This window comes from Anomaloglossus baeobatrachus, chromosome 5 (assembly GCF_048569485.1).
Source record: "Anomaloglossus baeobatrachus isolate aAnoBae1 chromosome 5, aAnoBae1.hap1, whole genome shotgun sequence".
NCBI classification, from domain to species: Eukaryota; Metazoa; Chordata; class Amphibia; order Anura; family Aromobatidae; genus Anomaloglossus; species Anomaloglossus baeobatrachus.
This window is the reverse complement of record NC_134357.1, coordinates 541,833,031-541,857,456: the sequence shown is the minus strand read 5'-3', so window position 1 is coordinate 541,857,456 and position 24,426 is coordinate 541,833,031. Positions and strand designations below refer to the sequence as shown.

Here is a 24,426-nt window from a genome sequence, read left to right as displayed (position 1 = left end):
CAAACATAAAGATAAAAATTCTAATGTTATGGTGAAGAATCAACAACAAGTGGGACACAATTGTGAAGTTGAATGAAATTATTACTTATTTTAAACTTTTTAACAAAATAAATAACTGAAAATTGGGGCGTGCAATATTATTCGGCCGCTTTACTTTCAGTGCAGGAAACTCACTCCAGAAGTTCATTGAGGATCTCTAAATGATCCAATGTTGTCCTAAATGACTGATGATGATAAATAAGTCACCTGTGTGTAATCAAGTCTCCGTATAAATTCACCTGCTCTCTGATAGTCTCAGTGTCCTGTTTAAAGCGCAGATAGCATCATGAAGACCAAAGAACACAACAGACAGGTCCGTGATACTGTTGTGGAGACATTTAAAGCCAGATTTGATTACAAAAAATTTCCAAAACTTTAAACTTCCCAAGTAGCACTGTGCAAGTGATCATATTGAAATGGAAGGAGTATCATACCACTGCAAATCTACCAAGACCCGACCGTCCCTCAAATATTTCATCTTAAACAAGTAGAAGACTGATCAGAGATGCAGCCAAGAGGCCCATGATTATTCTGGATGAACTGTAGAGATCTACAGCTGAGGTGGGAGAGTCTGTCCATAGCACAACAATCAGTCGTACACTGCACAAATCTGGCCTTTATGGAAGAGTGGCAAGGAGAAAGCCATTTTACAAAGATATCCATAAAAAGTGTTGTTTAATGTTTGCCACAAGCCACCTGGGAGACACACCAAATATGTGGAAGAAGGTGCTCCGGTCAGATGAAACCGAAATCGAACTATTTGGGCACAATGCCAAACAATATGTTTGGCGCAAAAGCAACACAGCTGATCACCCTGAGCACACCATCCCCACTGTCAAACATGGTGGTGGCAGCATCATGGTTTGGGCGAGCTTTTCTTCAGCAAGGACAGGGAAAATAGTTAAAATTGAAGGGAAGATGGATAGAAACAAACACAGGACCATTCTTGAAGAAAACCTGTTGGAGTCTGCAAAAGACCTGAGACTGGGACAGAGATTTGTCTGCCAACAAGACAATGATAGTAAAAATAAAGGAAAATCTACAATGGAATGGTTCACAAATAAACATATCCAGGTGTTAGAATGGCCAAGTCACAGTCCAGACCTGAATCCAATCGAGAATCTGTGGAAAGAGCTGAAAACTGCTGTTCACAAACGCCTCCATCCAACCTCACTCAGCTCCAGCTGTTTGCAAATGAAGAATGGGCAAGAATTTCAGTCTCTCGATGTGCAAATCTGATAGACACTTATCCCAAGCGACTTGCAGCTGTAATCGCAGCAAAAGGTGGCGCTACAAAGTATTAACTTAAAGGGGACTAATAATATTGCACGCCCTAATTTTCAGTTATTTATTTTTTTAAAAAAGTTTAAAATAAGCAATAAATTTCGTTCAACTTCACAATTGTGTCCCACTTGTTGATTCTTCACCTAGCATTAAACTTTTTATCTTTTTGTTTGAAGCCTGAAATGTGGGAAAAGGTTGACAAATTCAAGGGGGCCGAATACTTTCTCAAGGCACTGTAATTGAAATCTTTACACCTGTTCTGTTTTGGAGACACTCCTGGCTTTGGCATACAAATAATAATGAAACACTGATAAAAATACTGATGCTATTTCTAACATGCTGTATATAAGAGCCCAGGCCGCTGTGTAGAACATAAAAAAAACATTATGATACTCACCTAAGGGGTCGCTCCAGTGCAGACTTAACAGAGTTTTATCTCTATTGATAACAAATGAATCAGCTTCTGAATTTCAGCATGCCAGATCCTTCTCTCATCTGACATAATCTGGCTTTAGAACCTCATATATGTTATATAGTCGTCCAATTCCCCCTGAAATGGGAAGTTTCTTCAAACTTTAGTCTAATGTTTATGGGAACCTTAAAGGCAACCTGTCAGCAGATTTGGGGCCTTATAAGCTGCGGCCACCACCAGTGAGCTCTTATATACAGCATTCTAACATGCTGTATATAAGAGCCCAGGTCGCTGTGTAGAACATAAACACTTTATAATACTCACCTAGGGGGTCGCTCCAGTTCAGACTGGTCAAATGGGTGGCCCCGTTCTTCGGGACCTGCGCCTCCTCTTTCGGCCATCTTTGTTCTCCTCCTTCTGAAGCTGGTACTGAGGTCCTGTGCATGCGCACTACAATACTTTGATCAGATCAAAGTATGCCTGCGCAGGACCTCAGTGCCGGCGAGTGTGTATGACGTAGTACGCGTCATGCACACAGACATCAGAAGGAGGAGAACAAAGATGGCCGAAAGAGGATGCGCCGGTCCCAGAGAACGGCGACACCCATTTGACCAGTCTGCACTCGAGCAACCCCTTAGGTGAGTATTATAATGTTTTTTGGGTTTTTGTTTATGTTCTACACAGCGACCTGGGCTCTTAAATACAGCATGTTAGAATGCTGTATATAAGAGCCCACTGGTGGTGGCCGCAGCTTATAGGCCCCAAATCTGCTGACAGGTTGCCTTTAAGAGGTAATTTGAACCCAAGGTTGTAAAATAATAAAAATAGCATTGCTGCTTGGGTCCTCGTCAGTCTCTGTATTTCCTGGCCAGTCCCAATGAACTTGTGATTCCAGTGATTGGGAGCATGGAGGAGATGCCTTGGGGTTCATTCCCCCGATCAGTGTTTGTTGAGTTTTTGACGCTGCAGAATCTCTACACCTTAGTTTGCTATTTTTTCATTGCGCTTTTGAGGCTGCGTTTTTTTTTTCTTTGTTTGGGCTGTCATGCTTTAAATAAAGCTGCTTTATTTTTTAATTTTCCTAGTCTTGACATCATTAGGTGGAGATTTCACACTTTTTATGCATTTCAGCAACAGAAAAGCAAAAAACGCATATGCGTTTCTTCACCTAAGGGTTCCAATTCTGATGCATGTCTACCAGGAAATTTTGCACAGAAAAATCCCAAAACATAAGTTGACATGTTGCAGGTTGGAAAAACGCACTCCAGGTGAATTTACGCAGCATAAAAAAAAGCACACATGCACAGTGGACATGAGATTTCTATCCATCCCATCTATTTTGCTTGTACTGGAAAAAAGCTAAGTTTTTTTACGGCGCAGCAAAAACGTGAGTAAAACTCATCACGGGCACGTAGCTTAGTCAGCAATTCAACTTATGTTCCCGTCCGTATGAGATGAGAGAATATAACATCTACACTTCATAACTTTATATCTCCTGATATGTTTCCCCTCATTATCTCTAGTAATTGTATTATTACACCGGATCCTTTATAATGTTACATCATCATCTCCCCGTTCAGATCCTTACAATATCTGATCCTCTCAGTGGACATCTTCTATAATAAAAGATTTGTGATTTACCTGTTAAGGATGAATATGGACAGGGACAAGATGGCGGAGAGGATATTACACCTCACCCTAGAGATCCTCTTCCGGCTTACTGGAGAGGTGAGAGATTCTGATGACGTCACATTACATCATTCTTATCTATGGGAATAACAGATGGACAGAACTGGAGAGGTGAGGACTCTGGAAATGTCTGGAGTGAGATTTCTTACTGTGTCTCTCCATATCCAGGATTACACAGTAGTGAAGAAGACCTCTAGTGAGCGCTGTCAGGACCCTGTGTCTGAGGGATGGGGAAGACCCCTGAGCCCAATCACGGGGTCTCCACCTCACCCCCCGATACATGAGGACATCAATGACCAGAAGATCCTAGAACTCACCTACAAGATGATTGAGCTGCTGACTGGAGAGGTGACACTGCTGGGAATGCTGGGACATTATACAGTAACGCTATGAAGGGATCGGGGGGTGACGGTATCATTGTATGTGTCAGGTTCCTATAAGGTGTCAGGATGTCACAGTCTATTTCTCCATGGAGGAGTGGGAATATTTAGAAGGTCACAAAGATCTGTACAAGGATGTCATAATGGAAATTCCCCAGCCAATCACATCACCAGGTAATAAGACAGGACTAAATACACATGGCCTATAATTATCTGTATGTAAAGAATTAATTCAGTCCCTGTATGTGTTTCCTCCAGTTCTATCCAGTAAGAGGACAACACCAGAGAGATGTCCCCGTCCTCTTCTTCCACATGACAGTAAACAAGAAGATTCCAATGGTCCTCAGGATCATCAGGTAGATAGTGAGATTTTATGACGCATTCTCTCCATGATGTGTAGACGGCTGTGAAGGTCTTGTGCTCAGTCTTGTTTTATCCACCAGTATTATATGTTTTATTCTTGTGTAATGAGAACGGTGGAGATGGCAGGATTAGAGCTGATCATACAGTTAGGTCCAGAAATATTTGGACAGTGACACAAGTTTTGTTATTTTAGCTGTTTACAAAAACATGTTCAGAAATACAATTCTATATATAATATGGGCTGAAAGTGCACACTCCCAGCTGCAATATGAGAGTTTTCACATCCAAATCGGAGAAAGGGTTTAGGAATCATAGATCTGTAATGCACAGCCTCCTCTTTTTCAAGGGACCAAAAGTAATTGGACAAGGGACTCTAAGGGCTGCAATTAACTCTGAAGGCATCTCCCTCGTTAACCTGTAATCAATGAAGTAGTTAAAAGGTCTGGGGTTGATTACAGGTGTGTGGTTTTGCATTTGGAAGCTGTTGCTGTGACCAGACAACATGCGGTCTAAGGAACTCTCAATTGAGGTGAAGCAGAACATCCTGAGGCTGAAAAAAAAGAAAAAATCCATCAGAGAGATAGCAAACATGCTTGGAGTAGCAAAATCAACAGTCGGGTACATTCTGAGAAAAAAGGAATTGACTGGTGAGCTTGGGAACTCAAAAAGGCCTGGGCGTCCACGGATGACAACAGTGGTGGATGATCGCCGCATACTTTGGTGAAGAAGAACCCGTTCACAACATCAACTGAAGTCCAGAACACTCTCAGTGAAGTAGGTGTATCTGTCTCTAAGTCAACTGTAAAGAGAAGACTCCATGAAAGTAAATACAAAGGGTTCACATCTAGATGCAAACCATTCATCAATTCCAAAAATAGACAGGCCAGAGTTAAATTTGCTGAAAAACACCTCATGAAGCCAGCTCAGTTCTGGAAAAGTATTCTATGGACAGATGAGACAAAGATCAACCTGTACCAGAATGATGGGAAGAAAAAAGTTTGGAGAAGAAAGGGAACGGCACATGATCCAAGGCACACCACATCCTCTGTAAAACATGGTGGAGGCAACGTGATGGCATGGGCATGCATGGCTTTCAATGGCACTGGGTCACTTGTGTTTATTGATGACATAACAGCAGACAAGAGTAGCCGGATGAGTTCTGAAGTGTACCGGGATATACTTTCAGCCCAGATTCAGCCAAATGCCGCAAAGTTGATCGGACGGCGCTTCATAGTACAGATGGACAATGACCCCAAGCATACAGCCAAAGCTACCCAGGAGTTCATGAATGCAAAAAAGTGGAACATTCTGCAATGGCCAAGTCAATCACCAGATCTTAACCCAATTGAGCATGCATTTCACTTGCTCAAATCCAGACTTAAGACGGAAAGACCCACAAACAAGCAAGACCTGAAGGCTGCGGTTGTAAAGGCCTGGAAAAGCATTAAGAAGGAGGAAACCCAGCGTTTGGTGATGTCCATGGGTTCCAGACTTAAGGCAGTGATTGCCTCCAAAGGATTCGCAACAAAATATTGAAAATAAAAATATTTTGTTTGGGTTTGGTTTATTTGTCCAATTACTTTTGACCTCCTAAAATGTGGAGTGTTTGTAAAGAAATGTGTACAATTCCTACAATTTCTATCAGATATTTTTGTTCAAACCTTCAAATTAAATGTTACAATCTGCACTTGAATTCTGTTGTAGAGATTTCATTTCAAATCCAATGTGGTGGCATGCAGAGCCCAACTCGCGAAAATTGTGTCACTGTCCAAATATTTCTGGACCTAACTGTAGATGTGGCTTCTCAATCTGTTTTTGACTTTTACAATATTTGTTTCAGGGTAAAGGTCTGACCCATATTAATACTACAGAGACATATGTGAGGGGAGATGAGCGGTGTAAAGAGGAGATTCTTACAGATAACCGCCCAGGTGAGTAGGGACCACTAAATGCAGAGAAGTCACAGATTATTCTCAGTCACCGGTTGTAGCTGCTTTATTGGTGGTATAGTCCTGCCATATCATAATAGTGTGATCAACATTAGACCACAACATTCTCCTTCACTTGGAACTGTTTAAATTACCTTGGGCACTGAATGCCCTTGTTCTATAGAGCTTACAACATGGAGAATCCACATACCTCCTGGAATTAGAAGATGCTGACCCTTACCTGCCCAAATCTGTAAACTACAAAGACAAATGACAGTGTATGTAGAATGTGCTGACAAGTTAGGAAATCACTTGAAGAAAAATATTATGATGATCCTCTAAGAGAAAGCGGAGGGTGATGATGCTGTTGCTTTCCTAGAATCCTTATATGTTTTTGGATGAATCTACCTTCTTCTCCCTTCTGTGCTGATGAATGTACTCATATGATCCCCCAAGACCAGGTCCAGTCTTTCTGGCCAAACTTTGCATTTATGATTGATAACAAGTGTGAATTTCTATACAATAACAACAGATTTTTCCGTTATCCTAACTTTTCAGGTTTTTCTAAAACTGACTAACTTTAAAGAGGATTGTGACACACATTACATCTACGCCATGATATATCACTAAGCTGTGTATGGTTGGTTGCTGTAATACTCATACATTACTTCACGTCTGTAAGAGATTCATTAGCATGGATCCAGCCCTGGTTTCATGGCATCAATCAATGTCATAAACTCCATTCTTTGTTCAATAATATGGGATTTCAAAGTATTGCATAATTGCTTCTTATACTTTTCCTTTTTTTCTGGTTAGAGCTTATACATGTTCCAATAGCCTATCATAAATGAGGGCAACTCTGGTTTAGTTTTGGAGTTCTCCCCTCCCTTGGAACATTTGTTCTTTTTGGGGATGTAACTTTTTTTTTATCCTATGTCGTTCACCTCTGGAGTAGTGCTTTAAATCTGTCCCCTGTCTTTTAATCACCCTCCTGTGTCTTCACCTGTTTCCAGTGTCGCTGTGGTCGGTCCTCAGTAGTTTGTGACTTGCCAGCTGCTCCATTGTTTCATGTAGCGAGCTGGAGGTCCCAAATCAATACAACTCTATGAGAGCCTCATGTAGAGACATGAGAATCAGTGGGTGCTCTCATCTGCTGACCTGGCTGTCGTTAGAAAGACTGCACGGACTAGGGCTCATCCCACTGAACACTCACACTCCTTCCTTCTGCGCAAAACACTACTCAGATACCACATGGTGAGTGAACCACACATTGGTAAGACTTTATTGGTTCACCAACAGGCAAAATCATATTGTACATTCTCAGCAAGAACACAAGATGGTACAAGCAACAGAGTCTCACCCTTCAGCTGGCCCGCCAGGGATTAGAGTCTTCATGACTTCAGGGCTTCTGCGGCTAAGTATCCCAGGCCAGCAGCACCCCACTTTTGGCGGGCCAACTATCCCAGGCCAGCATCACCCCCCTTTTGGCGGGCACCCACTTAGAAGAGATAGTGGAAAGCTTAGGAAGCAGTTCTATGAACCTTCAGCTGGAACCAAGTATTCTAAGCTGAAATCCTGTAGAATATCTGAAGTGAAGCAGTTTTGTGTTTCCTCTGAAGTGAAGCTCCACAGCTGAGATGATATAGAATCCTTACTGGTGACAGGAGCAAGACCCTTTTATAGCTCTCAGTTCTTAATTCAGGGTATTGGGTTTTACAAGATTGGTTGTCGATGACTGCTCACTCATTAGTCGCAAGTTCAATCCAACTGCACAATTTTCCTCTGAATTATACAGTCAGAAAGGCTGAGGCAATAAACATAGACAATAAAGCACCAATCAGTCTGGGAAGAGACAATAGTTAACTTCTCTTGATTTAACAAACAATATGACCCATACATTTGACCTAATTAAGAACAGTTCACCCCACACACAGGTGACCAAACGTTGAGTCGTCACACCGCGTTCTGGCCTTGTTCTGTCTCATAGACTAGCACTGACAGCTGGTGACTATTTATGAGCAAGCACTTCCATGCTCGTGTGCTCAGATGCTTGGACGGGCTCGACTCAAGTACCGAGTATAATTGAAGTCAATAGGAAACTCGAATATTTTGCATAAGATCTTCCGGAAAAGTGCTTGAGTTTTTTATTGTCTTTCATTAAGCTCAGTACTTGAGTCAAGCCCATCCAAGAGTCCCACCTGCTTGTTTCGAGTACAGAGCGCTCTAGCATTGTAGTGCTTGCTCATCATTACTTGTGACGTAACGTCTGACTTCCTGCCACTCAGAAGCTACAGTCACAACATAGTGCCTTAGGGGAATTAGGTCTCTGGAGTGGTACCTTAAATAAAAGATCTACATTGCCTCTGCCAAAAGCCCAAGATCTAAACACAAGACATTTTAATTTTGCACTAGTTTAAAAAGATTTCTCTAAATGTGTAATATTTCTTCAAGAAACTAATGTTAAAAAACATTAGCCCTTTTTATAGTATGGATTGCCAAGAGCCACCAAGCTACATACTCTTAATTACTTCAGAGATGTTGCACCACTAGTTACTACTTTTTTTACTAGATATATTATTGTCTTTTTTCACAGATTTTGACTACAGTCGTTAGTGCCCAAAATACTCTGACTTAACCCCTTCCCACAGCCGGTTTTCTGTTCCTAATCAGACCCCATTTTTCAATTCTGACACTTGTCACTTTATGTGGTGATAACTTTGGAGGCTTCTTCTGATTCCAGTGGTTTTTAGATATTTTTTTTTTGTGGCACATTGTACTTTGTTTCTGGTAATTTTAGGTCTATATATTTTGCGTTTATTTTTGAAAATACCAGAAAATGTACAAATAACTGAGAAAGATCTGTAAGTTTCAAAACTTTAAATGTGTATGCTCTTAAGATAAGTAGTGATTCCACACAAAATAGTTAAATAATATTTACCGTATTTCTACTTTAGGTCGGCAGCATTTTTCCAACATCCCCTTTTATTTATTTTTTTTAGGATGGTCGAAGGGTTACAATTTTATGCAACAAGTGTTTGAATATTCAGGTTAATTAACAAAACCTATTTTATGGTTAACAAATGACTTTTGAAATTTGTAATAAGGTCACCGGGATAGTCTAGGAAGGGAGAAAGGTATCATCAAGGTTGATAGCCTCGGTGATGTAAGCCCAGAGGCAGGCTCCAACATGTTAGATGCTGAGAGATTTACGGTAATTGCGCATGACAGGGCCGGGTTTACAAGACGTTAAAGAGATGGGTAAGAATGACTGCTCACATATGCCCACTCTAGAGTGTGGTACTTAGTGTAAAATGGAGACCTCTAATCTCAGTCTCTGTGTAGACAAGAAAGCTGTGGAAAAAAAGCGCATATAGGGTCTTACCCCAGTATATAAGGGGTGGGAGGAGGGTGAAACTACTCACCAGATATCGTTGTGAAAGTCACAACAACTGTAGTCGCATGTAGAATCTGATCAAAGGCTGCAGCCACCCGAGGGAGAGATTTGATGTTTGTCTTTCCTGACGGTCCTGAGGAAGGGGGCAGTGGCTCCTGAAACGCGTAGACCTGGATGAAAATAAAGATACATTAATCTAAACATCTGTTCCAGTGATCTTTTGGCGCAGTATCAAACACCCCTCTCTCATGCTTTCTGTTCTCAGTCTCTGTGTGGGACTCTTGCTGTAGAGAGGAATATCCTGAGCGGGCATTTCCCGCAAAAGTTTATAGGCTTAATATTTTTCCTTTTTTTACCTTGTGCCCAGAAAAGCCTCTTTATTTAACTTTTACTGCTCTCAGTGTAAATTGGAGTTAAATCTTAAAATGTAACTGTTATTAAATATTATTAAAATAATCCACCTATAGTGCCCTATGTGGGGCACCAATAACAGTATAGGCGTTCTGTGAACTAAATTGCACATGATATGCAGCAAGTTGGCCAAGCGAGACCCTATCTTAAGTTAATTCATTAATGTCTGACTAAGCCCACTAATAACGGGAAATCAATCCTCCGTCCATCTGTGGCGATGGTGGATTGGTGCAGACAATGTCTCCACAAATAAGTATGTATGAACATCTTAATGTGTCCCACAAACATGTAATCCACAAGTCGCTCTAGTTCCTGTTTAATAAACCACTAATGGGACTATTGACATGGAGCGATATTGGAATGAATCTCAATCCTGCAGACGCCCGAGGACATTCACATGACATAAGCTAAGGGTCCAGCAATGGCTGTTAAACCATTCTGCAGCATGTAGTAAAGCCTAGTGCTGTGCTGTGCAGTCAAAGTGCTAGGTCTTACGTGTTTCTTCAATTCATTACTTGTTGTTGCCCTGAATCATCAGTGTCATCGGGGCAGTGTGTAATATTTCACTAGATGAGAAATGTATACGGCATGTTACTTGATGAAACAATGGCATAATAGCTGGCTGCATGGCGCGGCTGCTCTGATCTCCCTTTAAAGACTCGCAGCGCCAGCCCCTCCTCCCCTCCCGAAGCGGTGCTTGTGCCAATAAATAGTGTTGCTACTTCGCGCTGAAGACAGACACAATGTAACAGTGCAGGAGGAAAGAGGTCAGTACTACGTGCATCGGCCAATGAAAGCTGCGGAATCGTACTTTTCAGCCAATAAGGATCCCAGGATTTTAAATAATGTGACGAGCGGCAAGCCACAAGCGATAGTCTCTCTGATTTAAGTCCCTTGTTGTATACAGAGGCTGGATTCGACTAAGCCATCAGCCTCATAGAAAATAATTGCAACAGGGGCTTGGAAGATGCATGCCCGATACCTAGACGAGATGTATGCGCACAGTGTTTATATAGCTAAAGGAATATGGATACAGAAGAAGTGGCAACGTAATGGCAACATAGTGAGCAAAATAAACGATATTTGACCCTGTGTTGCGGATATGGTAATACATACCGCGAGATAAAGGCCCATTTCTAATCGAATACAATAGATGTTATACTAGTAGCAGCATTAATAATGCCAAGTGTTAAGCCATATATATATATGAGGAATGAGGAAGGACAAAAAACCATCCACAGGGGTGAGGTCATTTTATTTACATACAATATATATATAATATATATATTGTGTGTGTGTGTAATGCAATGCAGCATTTATGATATACCAGCATTATTAGATATTATAACTATACTCCTATTAATGTTGTGCCAGCATTTAGGATGTATCAATAGATGTTATAGGAGTACCACCATGAAAAATACTAATTATTAAACCACACTTGTATTATGCTACGTTTTATTATGTACTAGCATTACTATATTATAATTATACCCTCATTAATATTCTACCAGTGTTGAAGGTATATAACATTTGGATAGATCAATAGATGTTATAATGGTACCAGCATGAATAATGTCAATTATTAAGCCACACTTTTGTTATAGCAGAATTTATGATGTTACCAGCATTGCTATATATTATAACTATACCCATGCCAATGTTGAAGGTATATCAACATTTATGGTAGTACCGATTGTTAAGATTGCCACCCCTCTGGTCGTACTTATTGTAATAGCTACACTGCACACTGTATCATGGGCATGTGCCTAAAATAGCAAATGGCTACGTAACCACATCTGCCTTAATATAAAGGCAGCCTAAATGGACTCTTAATCTATCGAAATTGGATCAGGGTTGTAATTACATCTAGATTTGCGGGTTTTGATACTCGAAAGCCACATTCCTGTGCTAACAACTGACATGTCTTTAATGATCCCTCATCATGATAGAAGGGAAGGGTGGGGAGACCTTGGTCAGTTTTGGGAGAACAGTCGTCTCTGCATATGCTTAATTCAGCAAAATAGCTTAAATGAAAAATCACGACAGGCATCTATAAAGCCAAACTATCAACTACTATCAAAAGTTGCCACCAAATGGATCTGTTCGGAGAACTCCCCTCAGGGGCACGGAGCAAGCTGCATACTTCTATCCTGCCTGAGGGCATGACGATAGGATTCGTCTGGGGTAACCCTTAAGCATGAATCAATCATGCAGAACTGGCTTGGCGCTATCTACTCCACTTTTCAGATCCAAGGGATTGCCTTGCCCTTCATCCTTTAACTCTTATGCATGGATCTGGACTTAAACAGGGACCCCTACGCTAGGGCCATAGAGTTAGATGCTGTTTGTGGTGTAACATGGCAAGAAAAATAGGTAACCGGCTCCAAACCACAAGGACAGAGAAAACAAAATCAGAAGACCCAAGTATTCAGTAAACAGGTTAGGGTCACAACAGGTTGTAAGGTCATGGGGGTATACAGCAATGTCCTTCTCCTTAATAGTCCGAGAAAACTGTGCAGTCAATCCTTAAAAGCAGGAGCTAGGATTTATTAAATAAAGAGCATACAGCAAAGTAGATACAGAGGACAGGCATCAAAGCAGGATGTCACAAGCAGGTGACAAGACGTAGAGGCAATAGGTGGTTTGGCTAGCTGGCCATGGCTATATCGCGCCAAACTATGGTGTTAGGACGTTTTTATACCTGGTTTAGACAAAGGGTCACATTTTGCAGAAAAGGGCATAGATAAGTTACATCATTCTGCGGCAAAAAGGCGTTTAGTGGTTAAACACCAAAGAATTACAGAACAAATTTGTCCATTTACATATAAAGTACAGACCAAACGTTTGGACACACCTTTTCATTCAAAGACTTTTCTTTATTTTCATCACTCTGAAAATTGTAGATACACATTGAAGGCATCAAAACTATGAATTAACACATGTGGAAGCCACAAGGTGGCTACTTTGAAGAACCTAGACTATAAAACACATTTTCAGTTGTTTCACACTTTGTTAAGTATTTCATTCCACATGTGTTAATTCATAGTTTTGATGCCTTCAATGTCAATCTACACTTTTCAGAGTCATAAAAATAAAGAAAACTCTTTGAATGAGGTGTGTCCAAACTTTTGGTCTGTACTTTACATCCACACTTAATTTCATGAAAACCATTAAGTTTCTATGTTCTCTTCTACTTACGTCATTAATCACATCACGGCCATTAGGACATGCACATAACTTTTTCTAAATTGACATCTACCGTTCTGGTTTTCTACATCTAAACACAATTTTCTAAGTTTTACCACAAAAAATACCATATATTCAGTTCCATTGCATTCTTAAGCAATCTTTGTTCATGGCTAATGACACTGAGATCATCATATAAACTCCCATCTGGAGATTTTCTGATTTGTGCATCTCATTCTCTGCAAAAACCCATTATGCTTTAAAACTTACTAGAACCCGAATACAACACGGCTACTGCTGAGCGCAAGATGGCTGCTCGTTGTAGCAGGGCTGACCATTGTCTCACACAGGTCACAATTATATAAACAAGCCAGGAGTTGAGCACAGAGGACTGAACCAGAGGAGAACAAGGCTATATCTGGTAGCTTCCAGCGATATGCATCAAGCTTTAGTAGGGTGTGGTGCTGTCCAATTAGCTGAAGAATGGACATGATTACTTCAGCTGGACTGCACACACACCCATACTGCCATATTGAATGATATTACTGGTCAGTCACTCCAATCTTTGCTGCTGAACAGAGCCTCAGAGCCTGTGCTGCCCAGAGCTTCTATTTCCCATGTCTCCACCAATACCACCTGCAAAATGTAGAAGGCTGCGCCTTGTGACCGAAGCAGACGTTACAGATGCAGGACCCACAGGACATGTGAAACATGGGGGTAACAACAGTGTGATCAGATGTAGTGTGAACAAACAAAAACAAATGAAAAAACTTTCCCCTGGGAACGTTCTGTTTCTGGCTGGCTGCATGTTGGCAGAGACCGGAACTGCCCAATTAGTGACTTCCATTGGTTTTCAGGTGAAGTCTGGGTCCCAAACCGAACGTTATCTAAAGTTTGTTTTTTTTTTTGTTTTTTTAATCAGATACATTTTTATTTTTCACCAAGTATACAAAACATGTGTTATATTTTCAGCAATAACGAGCAGAACTATAAACTTTCCCTCCCCAACATCCCCTCCCCCTCCCCCCTTAGCGTACATATGACCCATATCAATATCAAAGATCTTACATTTTAACCCTTCAATAGCATATATTGGAATGTATAGAACTAACTATCTCTGTCCATAGTCCAACATCTCCCAACTCTAATATTTATCCATATTGCAAACACAGATTCCACAATCTATCAAAAAGTGCAAGTTGTTTCCTTTTCCCATATATGCTTCTCTCCATTCGAACAATATGATTAACATCTGCGACAAATTCCCCTCTAGTCGGTGGGTCCCCCTGCATCCAGTGTTTGGCAATTACTTTCCTTGCCGCATACAGCAGCCTGGCTATCACTATTTTAAAATTGTTGTCTACTCTAATTTCTTCCACGTAACCTAGAAGACATACCAGGGGTCGTCTGGGAAGTTTACATCTATAAGCTCCTTCTATTCTATTAAGAACAGTTATCCAAAAGGGTGCCAACCTGGGGCACATCCACATCATGTGGAAAATGCCGGCATCTTCTCCATTACATCTAGGACAGTTGGAGTTACTCCTCAATCCCATTTTACACATAATTAGCGGGGGATCTATATGCCCTATGCACCACGTAGAGGTGGGATAATCTTGCTGGTTCGCTCATTGATAATTTCGGTATGTATTCCAAAACACTTTCCCATACCTCATCAGTGATTCCGTCTATCTCTGCCTCCCATTTAGTCCTAGTGTTTACAGGGTGATCAAGAAAATATGTATGCAGTAGGTCCCTATACATAGTACATATGATTCCTCTTGTGGGTCCACTACTACACACATATTTCAGTACTAAGTCTGCTTGTACCAGCAATGATTGCTTACCCCCTGAGCCACCACTGCATGCGCCAACTGTTTATACTGGTACCACCCAAGTGGAGATATCCCAAACTCATCCTGTATTTGTGTAAACGATTTCAGATGTCCCTAGCTAAGAATTTGCTCCATATACCTTTTATGTGTCCATTCCTTAATTTTGCCTATCTTGTATATCTCAGCAGTTTCCATTGTCCCACAACGGAGAGAATTCAGTTATTGCTGTAATCTCTCTTATTTGCTTGATCTTCCTCCAGATTCTATTCATCAGGCTAAAGGCTGCTTTACACGGTACGACCGATTGTGCGATTTCACAATCGATCGTACCCGCCCCCGTCCTTTTTGCGTCACGGGCAAATCGCTGCCCGTGTCGCACAAAGTTAGTAACCCCTGTCACACATACTTACCTCTCGTGCGACCTCGCTGTGGGCGGCAAACGTCCACTTCCTGGAGTGGGAGGGACGTTCGGCGTCACAGCGACGTCACACGGCCGCTGGCCAATAGAAGCGGAGGGGCGGAGATGAGCGGGACGTAAACATCCCGCCCACCTCATTCCTTCCACATAGAGCCGGCGGCGGCCGCGGGAGGCAGGTGAGCTGCTCATCGTTCCCGTGGTGTCACACGGAGCGGCGTGTGCTACCACGGAAACGATGGTCAACTAAATTAAACGATATTATGGAACCTAACGAGCAGTACCCGACTCACGATTTGTGAGCGATACTGCGTCGCTAGGAGGTGTCACACAGGCCGGTATCGCCAGCGATGCCGGATGTGCGTCACAAAAACCGTGACCCCGACGATCTATCGCACGATAGATTGTCTGGTGTAAAGCAGCCTTAAGTGTGGGGCTCGTTTTTCCTATTCTCTCAAATGATCGTCCTTCAGTCCGAACACTAATGGCTTCCAATGCAGAACATGCCCTAACAGTCTGGATGCTGGGTCTACCACCCCTAAATCTGCCCATCCCCTGAAATGTTGAGTCTGAGCTGCCAGATAATATATTCCCGGATTTGGTAGTGCTAGCCCCCCATCATCCTTCGGTCTCTGTAGCGTCTCGAGTTTAAGTCTGGCTTGTTTGTTCTTCCATATTAGAACACGGAACATGGAATCAATCTCCTTAAAGTGACTCTGAGGGATCCAAACAGGAGAATTGTGCAACACATAGAGTATCTTGGGCATAAGCACCATTTTAATAAGATTAATCCGTCCTATTACTGATAAATAAAGCTTATTCCAAGCAGTTATCTTGCTTCGCAATTGCTTCAGCAAAGGGACTAGATTAATAGTAATGTAATTCCCAATTGGCATGGATACCCGAATGCCCAGATATCTAAACTGGTCCACAACCCGCAGTCTGTTGACCTCATCACCAAGGATCGACCTATCCACTCCCACGTCCACCTGAAACAGATTCGATTTGGTCCAATTGATAGTCAGTCCAGAGATCCCCCCCGTACCGCTAGATCACCTGCATGGCACAGCTCAACGATGCCCCTGGGTCTCCCAGAAACAACAGAATGTCATCTGCATAGAGGGCTATCTTCTCTTCTAGATGGCCATATACAAATCCCTTTATGTCTCTGTTCTGCCGTATAACGTTATCTGAAGTTTGACTGAACCTGATAAACCAAACTTCCACGGGTTCTCTCATCTCTAGCTCTGAGGTCTTCTATTAGACAGTGAACTATCAGTTTTTTTAGGGAACAATCCAATTTCTATAGACTTTTTTTTACGTAGAAATGTTCAAAAATATAAATTTCAAGGATATTTTGTTCAAAAATTAATAATTGGTTTCATTCTTGGCAGATGACTGTACCTGGAGATCAGAGGAACAACTCACATCTTCAATTTTGAAATCTGATGACCTTGAGATCACACAAGAAACAATAGAAGTGAATAACATTACTTCAGATATTCCATCATCCCTTTACAGCAAAGATCTATCAACTGATCCTATGAAACGGGTTCTCGCTTCTGATTTATTACAGACTACGAAGAAAAATAAAAGTTACCAAAGAGGCATTAAAAAACAAATTGCTCTTAAAGCAAAAAAGCCAAGTTCACATTCAGAGTATGGAAATAGTTTTCCCCTTAAATTGCCTTTTGCTAATCAACAAAAAAGTCACACAGAAGAGAACAGATTTTCTTGTTGGAAATATTTTAACCAGAAGTCATATCTTGTTAGGCACAAGATCATTCATACTGAGGAGAAGCCACATTCATGTTTAGATTATGGAAAATGTTATGCACAGAAATCGAAGCTTGTTACACCTCCGAAAACTCACACAGGGGAAAAGTCTTTTTCATGTTCAGTTTGTGGGAAATGTTTTGCTGTTAAATCACATCTTGATATACACCATAGAAGTCACTCCGGGGAGAAGCCATTTTCATGTTCAGAATGTGGCAAATGTTTTTCATGTAAACCATACCTTGTTTCACATCAGAAAACTCACAGAGGGAACAAGCCTTTTTCATGTTCAGAATGTGGAAAATGTTTTGTAGAGCAATTTCACCTTATTAGACACCACAGCAGTCACACAGGGAAAAAGTTTTTTTACTGTTCAGAATGTGGGAAATATTTTAACCAAAAGTCGGATCTTTTTATACACCAAAGAATTCACACAGGGAAGAAGCCATACTCGTACCAAGATTTTCAAATCTGAATTACTGGAAAACAATATACTCATTGTACAGCCAGGTGATGGAAAGAAAATGGCATTGTTTCTGCTAGTTTAGTGTACTTTATTTTTCGCTTTGTAAGACGCACATTTTTTCCCTCCAAACTGGGGGTAAAATGGGTGTGCGTCTTACAAAACGGATATAGCTTACCGGGGCGGCGGTGCTCGAGCGGGGTCAAAGGACACAGGCTCACAGGATGCGCTTGGGGGTGTCGTAGCGGGTGGCATTGATCTGCAGGCATGCTGCAAGGGTGTCTCGGCGGCGGGCGGCATTCATCTGCGGGCGAGCAGCGAGGGTGTCTCTGCGGCAGGTGCATTGATAGTCAGGCTGCGAGGGTGTCTTACCTGCGGGTGCATTGAGCTGACTGCCGGCTCAATTGAATCATCCGCTGTTCATGCAATAAACTTCAAGAAAATGGCCGCGGAGTCCTGTCTGCGCGCATGCCGCCTGCATGCCAATTTTTTTTTAACTCCATTTCGTCAACTAGAGGCGATTCAATGGAGCCGGCAGTCCGCTCAATTCACCTGCTGCCGAGTCACCTCCACAGCCTGCCCACCGCCAAGACACCCAGTGCTGTGACACCTCCATAGACCGCCTACCCGCCCGCAGATCAATGGCGGCCACCGCGACACCCCCAAACATGTCTTGTGACCTTGCCTCCTGTGACCCCCGCTTCACTAGCGTCAACCTAGTGAGCCATACCCGAGGGATTCAAATGCGCCCGCCACTACACCCCCGAGCCGCAGCATCGCCGACCATCCTGAGCCACAACACCCCCTCCTCCGAGCCCGCAGCATCTCTTACCCGGCGTCCTGTGACCTTCCTGAGCTGCTATACCACTGCCGCTCCCCCCCTGGTGAGCATTAGGATTAAGACACTAGGAGTATAAGACGCAACCTCATTTTAACATTAAAAATTATTTTTTCCTATTCTCTTCCTCTAAATTGGGTGCGTCTTATAATTCGGTGCATCTTATAAAACAAAAATACGGTAACTATCTGCTTTATAGTTCTAAGAAAATTCTGTACAACGATAGTGAAAGAAGACCATGTATCTGCCTTAACATCGTTTAATGAATCTTTGAAATTATTTTTTTTTCGGTTTTTTTTTTTCATGAGTCCTCTGGTTTGAGGACCGTTGTCTTTTCCATGGTCAGTGATGGAAATTTTCTGCAGATATAGTCAAAGTATCTTCCCTCTTTGTTTAGAGCCCTTTACAAGCTGGTTTTCATTAAACCTAATTTGATGTGCGGTGGTGCTAAAATGATCTTATTACTTTCACCAATGGTTCTGCAATTACTTTCTTTTCTCCTACTACCATGTCTTCTCTCACAGGACAGTTTTCTCACCCAGAGATCATTTTTTAATCTGTGGTCTAGACACAGATGAAACCGGGATACTCTTTGTATCTAGTCTGCTGTCCCAGAAGAATATTCACCATCTTTAGAGCCACACAGATCGGCCACTGGTGATCGTTGCATGATGTTTTCCGTAGGACAAGAGCAATTGTATTTTGCTTTTCAGTCATCTTAAATTAGTAACCTTTTGGGATTAATCAATATTTGTTTCCATTGAGTAAAAGTACACATTTTATTTTCCGCTTAGAAACTGTCTGAACAGCCGCTTTTCATTTGGTGGATATTGTGATATGCCCATTTTCATCAGCAAGTCTTAAACATTGTTGTAATAAAAAAAAATCACTTTCCTCCCTGAAGAATAAAATGTTAAAATTTAACTTTTATTGATCCACTATAAAAACACATATTACTATTTCACACTTTTTGGAAGCCTTTCTAAAACATACGGTTAAAAAATAACCAGGTTCAGATACAAAAATACGCAGATGGACTCACCAATGTTATTTCAGTCCTACTCTGCTATAGAATTAAATAAAATAATGTACCAATTTATTCAGAGATAGCTACTCAAGGCACAACTATAATATTCAGTTGTACTAGACACTATAGTAAATACACTGCCCAATATCACCTAGCCACCGAAATTTGTCATTGTCATACATCTGAGCTAATTTCTACCTATACCAATTCATAGGCTCGTACAGTATGTTCTTTCTCGCTGCTCATCAAATATCATAAACTAACGGGACCCAGCCCTAAATAGCTCTCATTAATATAATGGATAAAGATACTATTATAGCCACCCTGGCATAGCCCTTTACTGCCTGGGTGCATAAATATCTTTAGCAGCCTAAGTTGATACCTTCTTTGATTATAAAAGGCATCAGCCTCATAGGTACGGGGATAGCTCCAAGATTAGCACAACTCTGTCACCCTATATTAGGATCAGGGTCAGATCATTTCAATAAAGAGGCATATTTAATAAATCCCATCTAGCCTCCATAACCCAGCTATCCACACTAGTTTATTATTGCTGTTGAAGTATAAGGGATGATATTTTCCACTAACAGTCTCTATTAAACTCCTCAGCCTGTTTAATCATGCTTTGTTGCAAGAATATATTTTTAGCAGTTAGCACTTACTGCCTATTTACACTTATTGTTTAACTCCATAAACCTCAACGCGTTTCTTCTCACCTCTAATGGTGAGACACATCAGGAGGTAATATAAACACTCAGGTCAATATTTATTTAGCCCACTGTTCTAATATGCCTAGATGTATTGATGTTCAAGCACCTTAGTAAGTGTTTAACATCACAGGTGCGTGACAACAGGCAACAATATACACTCCCTGACAAGTTCTGTTGCTTATCCATGTTATGTAAATAAAAGCTTATAACCTGACTTTAAATTCATCCATTGGTTTTATAAATTACTCTTTTGAAATCTGAAAGCCTCCCAAATTTAGTTTAGGTTATGAAAATAAAGTTGCTGCAAAGCTGAAATATTGATCATTTAATGAACACATAAAGGTCAGATTTTGGCAAGACAACTTTTGTCGCCTTGTCATATAATGCACCCAATCCTAGTTTACATCCTCACCTGTACTCACTAAATGATCGGTTAATTAGTGGGTGTGTATAAAAAGAAAGCCAGCACCCCAGACCTTCACTTGAACTGCAACTTGACCTCTGACAACATGCCAAAAATCCACCCTGCGACCAAAGCCATGATAATCAAGAGGCTGATGAAGACCAGATCCACTGCAGAGGTGGCTGGCACCTTTAATGTGTCTCAGCGTCAAGTACAAAGAATTAAAAAAAAAATTGAAGAGACTGGAGATATTTTTGACAAGCCCATGTCTGGCAAACCCTGCCAGACAACGGCTCAGGAGGAACATTTGTTGGTTAGAAAATCCAAAGCCAGCCCCTCTTCCACTGCAGCAAAGCTCCAACAGGCCTGGTCACCTCAAGTCCCTGTGTCAACTAGAACAGTTTGTAGGATTCTGTCTCGAAATGGCCTCCATAGTCGAATCAGTGCACAGAAGCCAACACTAAACAAAAGGCAATTAAAAAAACGTGTGGCATTTGCCAAGTCCCACAGCCTGCTAAACAGATGGACGCTGGAAAAGTGGTAGAAGGGGGATTTCTCTGATGAATCTTCAGTTGAATTACACCACAGCCACCGCAAATACTGCAGGAGACCTACTGGAGCCTGTATGGATCCAAAATACACCCAGAAAACAGTTACGTTTGGTGGTGGATCATGGTCTGGGATTACATTCAGTAAGGGGTGTTCCAAACATTTGCAAGGTAGAAGGCAATATCAATAGCCTAAAATATCAAGAAATATTAGCTACCTCTTACATTCCCAATCATAAAAGGGGTCAAATTCTGTAGCAGGATGGTGCTCCATCTCATACATCTATCTCTACAACAAAGTTCCTCCTGGCAAAGAAGAGCAAGGTGCTCAAGGACTGGCCAGCCTAGTCACCAGACATGAACATCATTTAGCTTGTTTGGGGTAGGATGAAAGAGGAAGCTTGAAGACAAAACCAAAGAATCTAGATGAACTCTGGGAGGCATGTAAGACTGCATTCTTTGCTATTCCTGATGAAACCACCAATAAATTGTATGAATCATTGTTGATGCAGTCCTTCAAGCTCATGGAAGTCACACAAAATATTAAATATGGCTCTAATAGGACCACAACTTCATTTACCAATGTTATGCAAAATATCTTTGTATTAGAAGTTAAATATTTGTTTGAATTTCACATTACTTCCTGTGGGCGACAAAACTTTTGTCTTGCCAAAATCTGACCTTTCTATGTTCATTAAATGATCAATGTTTCGGCTTTGCAGCAACTTTATTTTCATAACCTAAACCAAATTTGGGAGGGTTTCAGCTCTCAAAAGAGTAATTTATAAAACCAATGGATGAATTTAAAGTCAGGTTATAAGCATTTATTTACATAACATGGATAAGCGACAGAACTTCTGTCAGGGAGTGTATTCAAAGAGTATCAGCAATTGGGGAGAATTGTTGGTGCCAATTTTCTTTTGAAACATTTTAAAGGCATATACATAGCAAGTCAGTGGCTGATAGACATGTTTGTGAAATGCAGCAAAGGAACAATTAAAGGTGATTGTATTTGTTCATAGGCTCAAAAACTGGGAACAGGTGTTTTTATCTAGTAATATAGGAAAGCCTAAGGCCCGAAAACCCCTCATAAAACACTTTACATAGGAATTATTTGATTTTAAAGTCTCTATCTACAGTGTTTTTGAAAACAAAAAAAGCGTGTGTGATTCAGACACTAGATTAGGGATGGGGAACCTTTTTTCTGCTGAGAGCCATTTGGAAATTTCTACCATCATTCGGGGGCCGTACAAAATTATTAACTTTGAAAATTACATTACCCTGGTGTTTGATCAAACAATTAACTCACGCCTACTGTGGTGGCTGGAGCTTCTTCTCTTTGGTGCTGCTGTGATATTAGGTGCTAATTATCTTGTTGCTTCTCACAACTGCTTTTCCAGGTTTGTGTCAGCTGGGACTGCTGTATATCCATCAATGCTGTACATATATCACAGGAGACGCTGGCGGCATATATATCACAGGAGACACTGGGAGCATATACATCACAAGAGGGACTGGGGGCATATTCATCACAGGAGGAATTGGGGGCATATACATCACAGGAGAATCTGGCGCATATACATCACAGGAGAATCTGGGGCATATACATCACAGGAGAAGCTAGGGTTGTATAAATCACAGTCGATGCCGTGGCACATACATCATGGGAAGAATATATGTAAATGGGAATGGGGGGGGGGTCATATCCCCGAGAATGCTAGTGGGGCATAGACAGCCCTGGGGACACTGGTGGGGGGGCACAGGCAGCGCTGGGGATGCTGGGGGCACAGACAGATCTGGGGATGCTGAGGAGGTGCAGACAGACCTGGAGACGCTGGGGGCGCACAGACACCCCTAGCGATGCTAGAGGACACAGGCAGCTCTGGGGATGTTGGGAGCATAGACAGACCTCGGAATGTTGGGGGAAGGGCATAGAAAGACCTGGGCATGTTGGGGAGGGCACAGACTGACCTGGGGGCACAGACAGACCTGGGATGCTGGGGGCACAGACAGACCTGAGGATGCTGGGGAGCACAGACAACCCTGGGGACATAGACAGCCCTCGGGACACTGGCTAAGGGCACAGACAGCCCTGGGGATGCTGGGTAGAAGCATATATAGCCCTGGGAGCTCTGTTTAGGGTTACAGACAGCCCTAGGGATGCTGGCTAGGGGCACAGACAGCCCTGGGGACACTGGGTAGGGGCACAAACAGCCCTGGGGACGCTGGGTAGGGGCACAGACAGCCCTGGGGATGCTAGGTAGGGGCACAGACAGCCCTGGGAATTCTGGGTAGGGGCACAGACAACACTGGGAACGCTGGTTATGGGCACAGACAGCCTGGGAATGCTTGGTAGGGGCACAGACAGCCCTGATGGCTTGGTGGGGAGGGCTCAGACAGCCCTGGGGACGCTGAAAGGTGCACAGGCAGCCCTGGTGACGCTGCGGGGGAAAGACTATGCTAATTTCACAATGTTATACTAGCACATGTCAATATATATGAATCAATATGAAAAGCATATACTAAATTAAACACAGTTAAAATACAGGAAAACACCAGTAAATAGTACCTTCACTAATACACCATTAAACCCACAATTACCAAATAATATACCACCTACATTTGCTAAAATATATACACACACACACACAAATACAGCCCAGCCAACACTAACACTATCCCTATATGGTTACAGGCAAAGTACAGGGGGTTGATAGTCATATGTTGGGTATCCTTCATGTTGGTCTCAGAGCCAAGAGATGCAAGAGCACAGAGAGCTCACAGGAAGGGTGCATAGGGGCCTGTGACAAGATTAATTTCCCCTATTATTGGCTGAAAAGTGTCATGCCATGGGCCGTAGGCATTGCCAAGCGTTGGAGGGACTCCTAACATCCCGGTTGAGGCTAAAAAGTAAATTTGAACACATGGCTTCTCTTTGTTTCCCCTCCCCCTCCAACACAATGTGCTCAATATTATACAGTGTGTCTACTCATATCCTGTCCACCGCCATTAACTTGAGAATGGTGGCAGCTATAGGCATAGAAGTGGTGTCTAGGTATAGTAAAGTATCCATGCCCCACGCAATGAAACCACCTTTAGCGCCACCTGGTGAAAAACAACGGAGTTATCATTTTTGTCTCGAAAACGGAAAGAGATAGAGGAAAAAAAGTGAATTACGAAGTTGTAGGGCATCATCAATTCAATACGAATCAACACCTTGCATACCGAAATGCAAGGTGGACAGGATATGGGTGGACACACTATGTTTTATACTTGTGTAATGAGAACGGTGTAGATGGCAGGATTAGAGCTGATCATAGAT

At 42.0% G+C, this 24,426-nt stretch overlaps 1 protein-coding gene across 1 annotated transcript in view; it reads left to right on the top strand.

Annotated features, from left to right (window-relative positions):
• LOC142312944 (uncharacterized) overlaps positions 1–19,924 on the top strand; it is a 46,277-nt gene extending 26,353 nt beyond the window's left edge. Inside the window, exons 2-6 of the mRNA XM_075351932.1 lie at positions 3,593–3,772; positions 3,855–3,978; positions 4,063–4,160; positions 6,008–6,098; positions 16,734–19,924. Of these exons, the coding sequence (XP_075208047.1) occupies positions 3,593–3,772; positions 3,855–3,978; positions 4,063–4,160; positions 6,008–6,098; positions 16,734–17,590 (1,350 nt within the window). The 3' untranslated portion in view covers positions 17,591–19,924. The remainder of the gene's footprint in view (positions 1–3,592; positions 3,773–3,854; positions 3,979–4,062; positions 4,161–6,007; positions 6,099–16,733) is intronic.
• The last annotated feature ends 4,502 nt before the right edge of the window (positions 19,925–24,426 follow it).